At 41.3% G+C, this 13,485-nt stretch overlaps 1 protein-coding gene across 4 annotated transcripts in view; it reads right to left on the bottom strand.

Annotated features, from left to right (window-relative positions):
• The window catches only part of stx1a (syntaxin 1A (brain)), a 57,408-nt gene that overhangs the window by 34,972 nt on the left and 8,951 nt on the right, over positions 1–13,485 (bottom strand). For all 4 annotated transcript variants that reach the window (XM_056375005.1, XM_056375006.1, XM_056375007.1 and 1 more), the window contains exons 2-3: positions 9,104–9,181; positions 1,783–1,882 (exon numbers count right to left, since the gene is read on the bottom strand). In XM_056375005.1, coding sequence (XP_056230980.1) covers positions 1,783–1,882; positions 9,104–9,181 — 178 coding nt within the window. The remainder of the gene's footprint in view (positions 1–1,782; positions 1,883–9,103; positions 9,182–13,485) is intronic.

Raw genomic sequence — 13,485 nt, 5'->3', positions numbered from 1 at the left:
TGTAAGGAAAAGTAATAAGAAACACTGACAGTGAACTTTTTGCAGACAATTTTAATGGAACTATGTCAGTGTTGTGCTTTTTAAAATATTCTCTCACAATTGAGACTACAGTCCTGGTTTACTGCTGGTTTTGTTGCGATGTTGATAAAAATGCAATCTGGACAGAATTATGGCTCCAAAGAAAATGTATTAGTCAATGCAGATGAGTTGTAGATTCTCACTCACTCACACACACACACACACACACACACACACACACACACACACACACACACACACACACACACACACACACACACACACACACACACACACACACACAACACACACACACACACACACACACACACACACACACACACACACACACACACACACACACACACACACACACACCATATAAAACATTGTTCAGGAGATAGAGCAGTTTTCTGGATGTGGCTATTCAGAAGATTCAAGATCCTGTCAGGGCCACAATGCAACACTGGCAAACAGCAAAGAACATACTGACCCCAGTGTAATGAACGACCCTGACACCTACATCAGCTGATGACTGATGTGCATTTTTCAAGGACACGCGCGCACACACTGAGCATTGATTTCAGTCACAAAGGAGATAGCGATAGCTTGTGGAAGAATTTGTATCTTAAATGCAGCACCTTGTCTCATTGCTGCTCCGCTCCGTGTGTCATCTGCACACCTCAGCTAGTTAAAGGGCTCGTCTGATGCCTGCTGCTGCAAGCAGATCGATGCCTTTTCAGGGAGGTGGGAGGTAGGGAATCAGGGAGAGGAAAAGGGATGGTGGGGTGTTACTAGTATGAATAACATCCCCCTCTTGAGAGCAGGGGTCTAGATCAATGCCTTGACATAAATGAGAGAGGAAGAGGTGTGAGAGAACACAGATGGGGGGGTGTAGAAAGATGGATTGCAGAATCCAGCACAGACTGAACAAAAGCAAAAAGGAGACTGACTGAAAAGGGTGAAGGAAAGAGAGCAAAACTGAGAAATATGGCAGACGGTGCTAACAGCAGGTGAAGAGGTAAAGACAGGGCTACAGAGTAATGGAAAAGAAGCAGAAAAGTGGGGAAAAATGGACAAACAAGGATGTAAGAGATTTCATGGGGAGAGCAAAAAAGCTCAAAAGGAGAGGGAGGACTGATTGATGGAGGAGATGGCTCTCAACATTTTCAAGATCCCCTGAATTTTTTAACAGGCTGGGTTTTTGCTGTTCTGACAAACCTCTTTATTTCCTCAGTTTCTTTTAAGGGATGGAGTCATTCTTCATCCTTTTGTTGAGTGGAATCTCCCACTATCATCAGGCTTTTTCCTGCTGTTGTACATTCAATGGCATATAAATGAGTGACTTTTATTCACTGTTCACATTTCCACTGCATCTGAAGAACTGTGACGATTAGGCACCTTAGATGGATTAAAAATGTTGGTTTTGTCTTTACCGTTTCCTAACTCTGACGTTTCAGTCCATTGCAATGACTTGATAAAAAACAGCAATGCAGAGGTAGAAAAGGGAACCGAAAACCAGACAACCTGTCTCCAATTCACACAGTGTGCTAAGTGTTTTATTGTTATATATTCCTGTTTTACATAACTGATTAAGCAGCAGTAGTAGTTGAATAGGGAATAGGTGAATAGGGGCTGGTGATGGATGGGTAGAAGGAAGTTCTTTTGAAAAAAGATATCGGCCTATTTATTTGATAAAAAAAAAAAAAAACGGAACAAATGAACGTGAACTAGTTCATTCACAGAAAAGAAAGACATCCTTACTCTCATCGGGGTTAGGTGAGGCGAGGATGGCGCTGTGCTTCCTCTTCACCTCTTCCACTTTCTCTGCCAGAGACTCGATAAAACCCCGGATTTCTTCCACCTGTCGAGAGAGAGAGAGAGCGAGAGAGAGAGAGAAGCTGCTCTGTTATTATCATAGTAGAAAGTAGAGGCTGAGTGAAGCAGGTTTATGTGAAAGAACACAGATGAAAAAAAGTTTTTCAATCATTCATCTGCTACTTTACAAACAATGAAGAACTCTCTTATGCATGTGTGTGATGTGTGGACTCAACAACAACTGGCTCTGAATCACTGTGTGCAGTGACTGTCAAGCGGCTGCAGACTGGAGCTTCTCTACAAGAAGGCGAATAAAGGTATTTCCCAAAAATGTTGAACCATTCTTTTAACCACACGATTAAATGCATTAAAGAAATCTGGCCCTGGAAGTGCATCACATGCATATGTCCTCCTTTGGACTCTGCACCTCCCAGCACCATCTGCCCCCAAGATCCAGGTACGACATTCCTCCCTCCTCATCCCTGCTGCCTCGTCACCAGCTGTGCTGCCTCTGGCTCAGGTAACAGCTTGACGAGCACCAGGTCACAGCTTGACTTCATCAATCCCTACTTTCATCTCAGTCTGTCATCTACCCCCGATCACTCTCTCCTCCTCTACACCTGCTCCGATACAGACCAGCCTGTTCTCCATTGATTCTTCCCTATGATACATCCATGGCCATTCTCCCAAGTTTATCTGTGGTTTGACTTCTCCATTCCTCTGTCACTTCTCACAGCTCTGCTCTCCCTCTATTCCTCCATCCATAGATTCCCGAGCTTTCCTCCTCTCACCCAGGGTCATTATTCTCTCATTATCTCTTTAATTAGCTGCTGATTGGATCCATTTTTTAATAACAAGTTAATTGGCTCTGGAAGACCACTGGGAAGAGACCAGGCACTACAGGATCACAGTGAGGTGAGTCCAGAGTTAAACAAATGTAAAACAGACAGGTGGGGAGAGATCACAGTGTTAAAAAGTAAGAGAGTCAGCCAGAAATACAGGGAGGAGGAAGAGAAAGACACGGTAAGTAAGCAGGGGATGAAACCACTTTAAGCTGTCTCAGTTTAGAGACCATGTGTCACGGTGAGTCTCTCAGCTCTCATAAAACATCCGGCAAAGTTTATTGGTGTGGGAGAAAAACCAATATCAGACACTGCTGAGAAGCTCTCACACATGCAAAAACAAATAAACATAAATGCTTACAGGATCACTTTGGCAATTTTAGGAACTTTTTCTTTATGAACTTGACATGACGTTTTCTCTGTATCTCCTTCAAATGTCCTATAAACAAATGTCCTGTCAACCATCCACATGATCACAGCTGGTGATTCAGTCACAGTTTCCAGTTTGCAGTTTTCCATCTTTGTCATTATTCTGGTGTAAAATAAAGAAAAATGTATCTGGCAGGTTTAATGATTAGAAGCTTGAGGCCACAGCGAGTCTGTCTTGCTCTTGCTCACTTCATTCTTGCATCAGCAGGTGAAGGATTTTGGGGGCATGAAATCAGCCTTGCGACACAATGTAAGAAGAGTACTGACAAATGTAATGGTGCTTATATGCATGTTATAGTGTGAAAAATGCATAAAGATAAGATTAAAAATCTTTTTCATTGACTTTATGAATTGTTCAAGGCATATTGTTTTTTTAAATTTTTGTTTACTTCTTTTGGTTTCTGTCTGTAAAGTAGTTTATGACGGTTTTTAAAAATGCTATTTAAATGACTCTTATTTTTCATAATCAACAGTTTACCACCAACTTCAAGTTACATGCAGTTTAAGATGTTGAATAAACAAAAAAAATCTGAATAGTGCATTTTTAAATTGATCTTAACTCAAAGTATAGTTCTGATTTAGCACAAGGTGAAGACGAATGTAAACAAACCTTTTACCAGCATCATCAAAAATAACTAGATAAATAGATTTAATTGTCTAGCGTTTGTCCTGTATGTAGAACTATCAATCAGTCAGAGAGACAACAGGTTTCAGTCTTGTGTTACTTAAACATCGTCAGTATGCAGCTTAGTTCATGACCACATGAGGCTGAAGCCTCAACTAAGCATCACATTATGCAGACACATGCACACGCTTCTATCAAAGCTGTGAAGTCAACAGACAACGTATGGTACAGATTCATTCTTACACTGAAAGTGTGGAGATTAACGGCCCACGTCGAATGTCATACCTGCTGTTAAACGACATAGCAGAAGGTACACACTTCATTACAGCGACCACCTGTAGCGCTTCATGTCAGCGCTGATACAGCAGGTACACTGCAGAACAATTCATCAATTTGGCAAATGTGTGGATTCTGTCTTGACACTGCTTTTCTAGTATAATGAGCCGGGAGAAATAAACTACAATGACCATTTTTATAACAAAGAATATAAAAGTTTTTATCATGTATACAGATATATCCAGGTTCAAGGGCTTACAAGGCAAAACATATAAATATAAATTAGATCTTGGAAGGAGAACATACTACATGAAACTATGACCTCCAATTAAACTGTTAAAAGTCCAAAAATGGTAGCAAATGTAACCTACAAGCAAAATTAACGTAAACAATAAGTGAATTGTTCACGCTCCCTCCTTTTCCAAGATTTGGTTTCCACTTTTGGTCTGAACGGTTCTGGATGACAAAGGAAATCTATGGCACGGAAGTGTGAGCTGCTTCAGGCTGAGAGACAGACTGAAAAGTTCATGTTTTGTTATTGATAAAATGCAGCCTTATCCTTTAATTGCCATATTACAATGGTAAAAATAACAATGAAGTTTATTTCTATAGCAGCTATCAAAATCAGAGATTACAAGGTGCTTAACAAGGGCAAAAAGTAAAAACAACATTCATGTCACATGAATGAATTTTACACATAAACCACCCTACGTTCACATAAATACTTGAATAAGGTTATTATAACGAGTTCCAGTAAAAAAAAGAAATGAAACATTGCTAGAAGCAGTATAAGGATAATGAGGTAAAGACAGGTATAGACTAAAGTACATGTGCAAGTACTACCAGACAGATTGATACCAGACACAATGTAGTTCATGATACTTTAACACATTATGTAGGAAAAGCAGAAACAGACACCGATGTTCACACAAATGCCACAGACACATTATAAAATCGATATCCACTCTCTGAGGCTGATGTTTATGGTGTGAGTGAAGGACAGAGGGCTGCAGCAGTCTCTCCGCTGTCAGCTACCCCTCCAGATCCTTATTAACACATCCATTCAGGGTTAGAGCCTGATTACTCCTTCAATCCCTCTTCTCCCTTAATCTGCTCCCCTCACAATCTACATCTCCCTCTGTCACATGTTATCACCTGGTGGTCTCTAACCCTAACCCTCGTTCTTCACTTTCTCACTTGAGACAGATGTAACAGACTGAAATTCCAGACAGCGGGAAACAAAAAAGGGACGCTTCATTATCTACGATGGATACAGGCAGTCTGTCAGAGGCGAGAAGCAGCGGAAGAACAGAAATAAAAAGGAGATAAAGGTGAGACAAAAGGCTAGAGGTTGAAGTGTTCCCTCAGAGCTAAAACATCCTATAATTACAGTGTTTTAGGTGTGATTTTCAAGTTCTAACATGTATCGCCTCTGTATTGATTGTCAAACGTCAAATTGAGGATGTTTAGTCCTGTGTGTACTTTTTCACTCCCTCTTTTTGGATATTAATGGACAGGATATTGAGATGCAGCCATGGGCTGTAGAGTCTCCAGTTTGGAGATACTTGGGTAACATCTCTTCTATTTGCAGATGGGACAGATCGGAATCAGACTTCGACCTCTGACATGCAGTGCAACAGTGAAAATGAAGATCTGCAACGTCCATCCGACAACATGCTTCTCTCCTGATAAACGGTGGACCGCTCAGTCCAGGTGATGCCAGAATGGCTGTATCATGTGGATGAGCTTGGGTCTCTTGGGTTCAATAGACGGCATTGAGTACTGACCACTGCTCAGGCAGAGACACTTTCATCAAGGAAATAAACAGAAAATGTTTGTTGTCCGCAATGCTTGTTAGATGATTGGACAGCAGGTCCAACAAACTAATTCTGACAGACCATAAACCAAGAAAAAGCTCTGCTCTTTGATGGAGTTCTAAAATAATCCAAGTAGCAACAAGGATCCTCCATCATAAAACACATAAAAATTAAATCTTAGTCATATGAAAAATAACAAAACCTCGGGGTGGTGGAGCAAACTGCGTACATGCTTATGTGAAATAAGATTGGACATTACTGGTCAGCTGGTGGCCAGTGAGCTGATGAATAAGTCACTGATGGTGAAGCATGAATGAAGTAGCTGATGCCAATCAGCTAATACAAGCACAACTTCAGTGCTCTGCCTGCACTAATGCAATGCTATGATCTCGGGACCACGGTGGTTACAGAGCCGTGATAAGATGGTCAGTCTTCATTCCAACCCTCAGCTGTGGTTACAGGCTCTGGGTCGTGACTGAGAGAATAAGACTGTGGACACGAGGAGCTGAGATGTGGCATCGCAGGGCTGGTCTTCTAAATGGTTCACTGTTCATTTTGACACATGATTTAGTTTTATTTTTAGTCTTCTGAAGAAAATGTGTAGTTGTTTTGATTTTTGTTAGTTTTACTCAAGAAATTTTAGTCTAGTTTATGTCAAAGTTTAGTCTCAGTTTTGCCTTGAATTCTTCCTTTTGAGGCAACAGCTGCTGCCATCTTTATTGTTATCATCGTTACAGGAGTCCCTCTTGTCTGCGGTGAGGTTAGTGGAAAAACCACTGTTTACTTATTCACATGCAATGTCCGTGTCCTTCTGCTATGCAGTAATACGCAGACTGCTACAACAGACTACGGCAGACTGACTCATTTCCAAACTTGGAGTGTTTGAACAGAACTGCTCATTAATGTTGCTCCTGCTCACGTTACCACAGTTACCTGTCTTCTCTAATACAGAGCAGCAAATATTTCAGCTTCACTCGCTTGTTCACTGAAATACTGCTCATTGTCTGGGTTTGGTTTGAGAACATTAATGGTGACAATTCTTCAGCAATCATCTAGAGGATGGACTGCAAATTGAAAATAACAACGTCACATCCATCGCACTTAATGATGATACCTTAGCCTACCTGCTACCTGCACATTTTCACAGTTTGGCCCAGCTGTTCTTGTCTAATTTTCAGTGGAGTGTAGATGAATTTAGTTTAAGAACTGTTAACGTCAGATAACACAACAGACCGAGACATAACATTACTGATTACAAGACGCTTCTTATTATTAAGGGCAGTGCAATAGGTCAAGTGGCTAAATCAACCTCCGAACAAGAGATATTTTAGGCAGATAGAGGCTACATTGTCTGATTATGCAGATGCCTGCAGGTTGTTGTACAAGTCTTAGTATTCAAACGGTAATTAGTTCAGTAATTTGTCCGTATGTCAGTCTTTCACATGATCATTTTTTTTTTTTTATTTCTTTTTGTTTAGTTTAAGTCTTGTTGTCGTTGTTAAGTAAAAGATTTTTAACAAATAATGTATTTGTCATCATAGTTTTTGTTGACAAAATTAACTCTGGGTTCAGGAAGATATCTCAGAGTCTAACCACAGCTCCTTTAACATTAATAGGAGCCAGTTCAGGTAATTTGGGCACCTCATAAGGATGCTTCCAGGTCTGAGGCTTTCAAGGCACAACCAACTGAGAGGGGACATGTTAAAGGGGACATTAGGCTATTGTGTTTTTCTGGTTTCCACCACAACCTTTACTATGTTAACTGACTTGAACATGTATCATTGGATAAGGCAACATTGAAAACATTTCCATAAAGGTGGGTTACATTAGATTGCTTGACAGTTCAGTTAGGATACTCATTCCGTTTTACAAAACCTAAGGCACATTTTGGTTTAGCGGTGAGGCTCCTCTACCATGATGCTCTGAAATATATCTGCACAAGTGTGACACAGACTTGTCTCTAAGCTCACAAACACCAGGCAGAGTGTGAGATACACAACAGTGAAACTTACATGAAGTCACACTGAATGGAGAAATCTAAATGCTAATGCAGGAGGAGGAGGAGGAGGAGGAGGAGGAGGTAGTTGAACCGCTGAGAGGCAGGCGGCGGTTGTGGCCGCATGAAAGCAGCACTGAGCGAAATGAATGAGCAAACTCCTATATTATATATAGTGGTTCCATAATATGCGTGTTGGTTAGTTAAAATATGCAATGGCTGCTTCCTATTGCTGATGTTGTCTGTCTGTGTTTTCCATATGTCGTCATGATTGCTGAGACTGTCCCCTTTGATCTATACAAGGTTTCTGATTGATGCACCTGCAGCTCAGTCACAGATGATTTAGCCACTGATGTACACAGATGTTTGTTTTGTTTTTTTTTTTTTTTTTTTTAAATGAAGGGATTGGCTCATTAAATATAAGTAATAAAGCAGTGACAGAGGGTGAGACATGATAAATATAAATATGAAATATATATAGAAGATGTAAAGTCTCCCCCAGCCCTCTTCTTATTTGAACTGCTTTTTACCTCTAACCCACTCACTGTGGGAGATGTATGTAGCAGGCCCATTAAGAAGGCATTACAGAGGCCACTTTACTCACAGAGAAAGATGTCACAGAGTAAAGTGAGCCTGGCCCCACATGACTGATGATTCACAGCAGGTCTCTCTGGGGAGGAGATGACAACTGCCGCTACATTGAAATGCCCCCCCCCCCCCCCCCCCTCCCCCCCTCCCCCCCTCCCCTCACATCTGCAAACCATGAGGATGTTCACTTTGTGCTCCCGGCACAAGTGCACAGCATGTACAGGAAAATACACTTCCGAATGCATGTATAGATGCAGTTTTACACAGTCTTGGTGCATATAGAGTATCTGTCATGCACAAGAGGAGAGACTGGAGAGAAATAAGTGAATTCACTGATGCAGTTATTCAGAGCTGGACGAGGAGAACATCGTTGTGTTGTTGAATCAATAAAGTCGTTTTGAAATGAAATAAAAATACATAATGATCCATGCCACACCAGCAACAATATCAATAGCTATAAATCATATCAATGCTCCCCAGGGAAGAGAAATGGCATGAGATTGATTGCAGTGCTCTGAAAAACCAACACGATTGGATTCAATATCGGGAGAGGAATGATACCCGGGCAGACTGTAGTGTAGCAAATGACCTGGACTTTTATTGAAGATGGCACGTTATTAGCGTACTATGAAGCTGTTAATGTGTGAATGGGAATAATAGTGACTGACAGAGAACCACTGTGACATAAACAAACCTGGTCAAAGAATTCGTCCATGAAGCCTTTGTCCATCCCAACAGCGACTTCATCCTCTTCTTCCGTGGTCTCCTTCCCCTGGACAAACACACACACATTTAGGAGTTATATGAACATTTCAACATAGTTCAAGGTTAAATGAAACAGCATTAACACTCTTCGCACCTCACCACCCATCAACTGATTAGAAACAAGGAGCACTTAACAGCACTTGTAATTAAACCCACAGGTCAAGTGATTAGCAATTTATTATTGAATTAGGACCTAGAGGCAGAGAAAACCTTGACTTTTACACACTTCTCACTGCACACACACACACACACACACATACAGTAGCCTACATGTACACACATACACCAGCATGTAGACAGAGCCATTTTAACATTTCAGCTTGAAGGAGTGGTTCAACATTTTTACATGGCCATAAAAATGACTAAATAGGCCTATAAAGCCTGTTTGATGAGAGGGGAAAGCTGCCAACATCCAAGAATTAAACTTTATAGTTCAACTGGTTCATCCTATAAAGTTAAAAAGTCGCAAAGTTTTCAGCATCTAATGATTCATTCAGAAATATGTGCTCATTTCTAATCACATATTAGCCATTACTCTACATTAGCAGGGATCTCATGTGGTTTCATCTCATCCATCTATCCACTGTCAAACTAATTCAATTCCCCATTAGCAGCCCATGAGCTCCATTTGCTTATCAGCACTCTGGAGATGGAATGTAGTTTTCATCCTATTCTGGCCGAAATAATTCCTTAAACGATCTTATGTATATGTGAGGGACTTTCCCAGCTATTTATATCAAAATTATGATTTTTTGTACGGCGTTTCTCCCTCTCAACAACAGGCAGCTCAAACATCAAGCCACCCTCAGCCTTCCCAACTCTACATGGAGAGGATGTCCATGTAGTGCCCCCTATGGTTCACAGGAATAGCGTTGGGTTGTGTATCAGTATAGCGGCCACAGTCAAAATTACAGGTCAGGCTCAGACAGACCTTTTGCTACACACTGCCTTTAGAAAGGGAACAGCTGTAAAGACAATTTCCTGAACATCCCCACATTTTAAATCAAGTCTTGTAACAATAAGGTCCAATTAATATTTAAAAACCACCAAGAGTCGATTTTCATGCCACTCGTGTGTGCGGGCAGTCGGCCGGGCAAGACGGCAAGACAGAGACACTTATGTGCATGCAATGCATTATGGCACCAGGAAGCAGTGGAAACTTTTCCATTGTCATTGTTACTGCTGCTGATTCCACTTCAACTGTTTGCCATGAAGGCTCCAGACAAGTGAGAGGTCAATCAGCAGGTAAGTGATATCTATGTCTGTGCTGGTTCCATTACTGCACATTAACAGGTAGATCTGTGTTGTGCTGAGGCTCTCTGCCGAGTGTGAATATTGTATTATTTGTTAAGTGTCTTAGTGTATAGTCGACTCAGCAAACACAAACACAAACACACAACCACACAGACACAGACACACACACACACCAGCAGCAGCAGCAGCAGCAGCAAAGCGAGGAATACTGAATAGTAAATGCGATTTGTTTATATGATACGATAAACAAAACTAATAAACTTAATGATGGCTGAATACGATTTAGCTGCATGCTGGCTCACTGTCAATGTTGAGCAGAGCCATCACTGATGTTATTAGTAACACCTGTGCTTTTCCTATGACAAGTGAAAACACCTGGTTTCCCAAACATGCAACACATCACCGTACCCTTTACAAAAGCTTTTTCTATAGGAGAGCAAAGAGATAAACTGTCTTCTAAACATCTGAAAACAACCAAGTCTCACCGAAGGAAGTCTTGTTTTTTTGGTATTGAAAACTGACCAAAATCTGAAAATAACAATCCCAAAATGAACTTCCTTCTTTGAGTTTAATGTTCCACAAATGACTTTTGTCGAGTGGAGCCTGTGAATAACATTAAACTGCATTAATTTGTGTCTGGAGTTTACCAAAACAATTATGAATACAAGCTAATGCATGCGTGTTCATGTTTTCTCAGACACAAAGTCATTCTGTGGAGTGTTAGCATGTGATGTGCCGACACAGAGGGGGAGGACAGACTTCAGAGAGAGATGGCGAGGCAACTGGCACAAATCTAAGTGAGAGGAATGCAGACCCACTGTGATCACGCTAATACTGTGTGAACCCACTCAAACTATATTTAATCCGACAAAAACTTGATTGTTTTATGCTCTCTATATAAAGGGTTTATATTCATTAATACTAAAAATCAACAGACAACCTTTCTGTCCAAAACAATGAAGTGTTTAATGTGCTCAACTGTCGTGACAGATATAATACCAAATATGATGCATGGATGTCACACAACTGGTATTAATAAATAAAAGTTTGGTGTGGGTTTGGCAATGAGGTGCCTTTGAGGAAATGCAGACTATTACAAGCAGAGAGAAAAGAGGCAGCAGCTGCAGGAGGCAGTGGAGGAGGAGGAGGAGGAGGAAGACAAGCAGGGAATCAGAATAAGTCCCCATAGCACCCGTAGTGTGTTCAGACTCTACAGAGAGATGCTGTATCTCCTGCAGAGAGAGGAGGGCCTTGGTCTGGTTTTACTTTGAGTGGTCAGGAGGGGAGAAGACTGAGCGGTGTGCCAGAAAACCTCCAACTCACACCCAGATCTGAAGCTCCTGCTGAGCCACTGAGCTGCTGGGAGAGGCCTTTAGTGCTGCACTCTTGACTCAGCCTGCAGTGTTGGACTTAGCTGTCCACACACAGCAGATGCTCAGACACACAAACACACATGCACACTACAGCTGACACACTGATAATATGTAACAGACAGTAAACACACGGAGAGAATAAGGCCTGTACAAGCTGGCCCCCATTACCCCATGCACTCTGCCTCTGGGGCCAACACTCGGATGAAACACCCCAGCAGGAGTAGTGGCCTGATTATGCTGTTCATTAGATTAGAGAGTTGTTCTGGGCACCACGCCAGCAGGGAGTCGCTCCATAAAGACAAAAGGCAGAGCCTGCGCAACCAGTGTAAACAGGAGGAGGAGGAAATATAGTCCAAGAGTGAGGGAGCAAGAGATAAACCAGACATCTAGTGATGTCCGCGCGGAAAGAGGAGAAGAACCAGGGAAACACAACGGTCATTGAAAGCTGTGAAACTATAATAAGATGTGCACTAACAGGACACAGAGTGTGAGAGTTGACGTATAGGTAGTCAGGTTAAATGTAGAGGGAGGGAATAAAGTATACTTGCAAGTCTTATGCATTCAGACGCTGTTCACACTTTTATCTCAGAATACAGGAGAGAAGAGCAGTGAGAGATAGTTCAAGTACAGATGGAAACCCATGTGGGCAGTACTTTATTGTCCTTTTGTGTTTCCATATTAAAGCAGACCTGTTTCCCGCATCTTTGTATTACAGTCAATTCCAGCAGCTTCCTGCAGTCCCATTAGAAATGACTCATAAAAATCTGTGTCAGCTGCACTGAGGAATACTGAGAGCGTAACCAGATTTATTGTCATTATATAGCCACATAACATTCATTATGGATATGTGCTCACTCTCTCTCACACACACACACACACACACACACACACACACACACACACACACACACACAATTATTTATTCATGCTTCCTAAAGTAGACAAATACAAAGACACAAACAATAAAAACTGTCTTTTTACTGACTTTTTTTGCTCCACTTGTTGCTCACATATAAATCTGAGAGGACAAGTGATGTTTCAGACTTGGGTCAGAGGTTCACACACACACACACGCACACATGTGCACACACACAGACACACGCACGCGCACACACACACACACACACACACACACACACACACACACACACACACACACACACACACACACACAGGTTTATTCTTCTGCTGTATTCTTTTAGCCCTTGCTTTATGTAGCGTTCATGTTTTAGTAATTACCATTATTTCCAGTCTCTGACTTGTAAATGGTGTTCGTGTCAACAAAGTCATTTAAATACACAGAAACTCTCATATTTCTGAAAGCTCTGATATATCCAACTTAATAATACAGAAGTAGAGAGAGAGAAGGAGCTACAGTTTATTGTCAGTGCAAATTGTCTTCGTATAGAATTTTCAGATGACGTGAAGGAACTTTCAAGGGAACTTTCCCATCTCTTTCATCCAATGTAACGTGATTGTGGTATTGGTTGAAACCTAATACTATAGTCTTTCTAAGGTTAGAAGACTTTCTCTATATCTGTCTGTATGTTGAGATACTACTATAGGCATAAAAGAGAAAACCAATTCAGGTCAAAAATGTCCTCGCTCTCACTATTTAAGACTCAAAGTGGTCCTCCCAAAGATAGACATACAACAGTACACATACGCACAACCCCACTTATAA

Source organism: Seriola aureovittata, chromosome 4 (genome assembly GCF_021018895.1).
Source record: "Seriola aureovittata isolate HTS-2021-v1 ecotype China chromosome 4, ASM2101889v1, whole genome shotgun sequence".
In the NCBI taxonomy this organism is placed as follows: Eukaryota; Metazoa; Chordata; class Actinopteri; order Carangiformes; family Carangidae; genus Seriola; species Seriola aureovittata.
The sequence above is the reverse complement of the archived record's forward strand: the minus strand, read 5'-3'. Positions and strand labels throughout refer to the sequence as shown.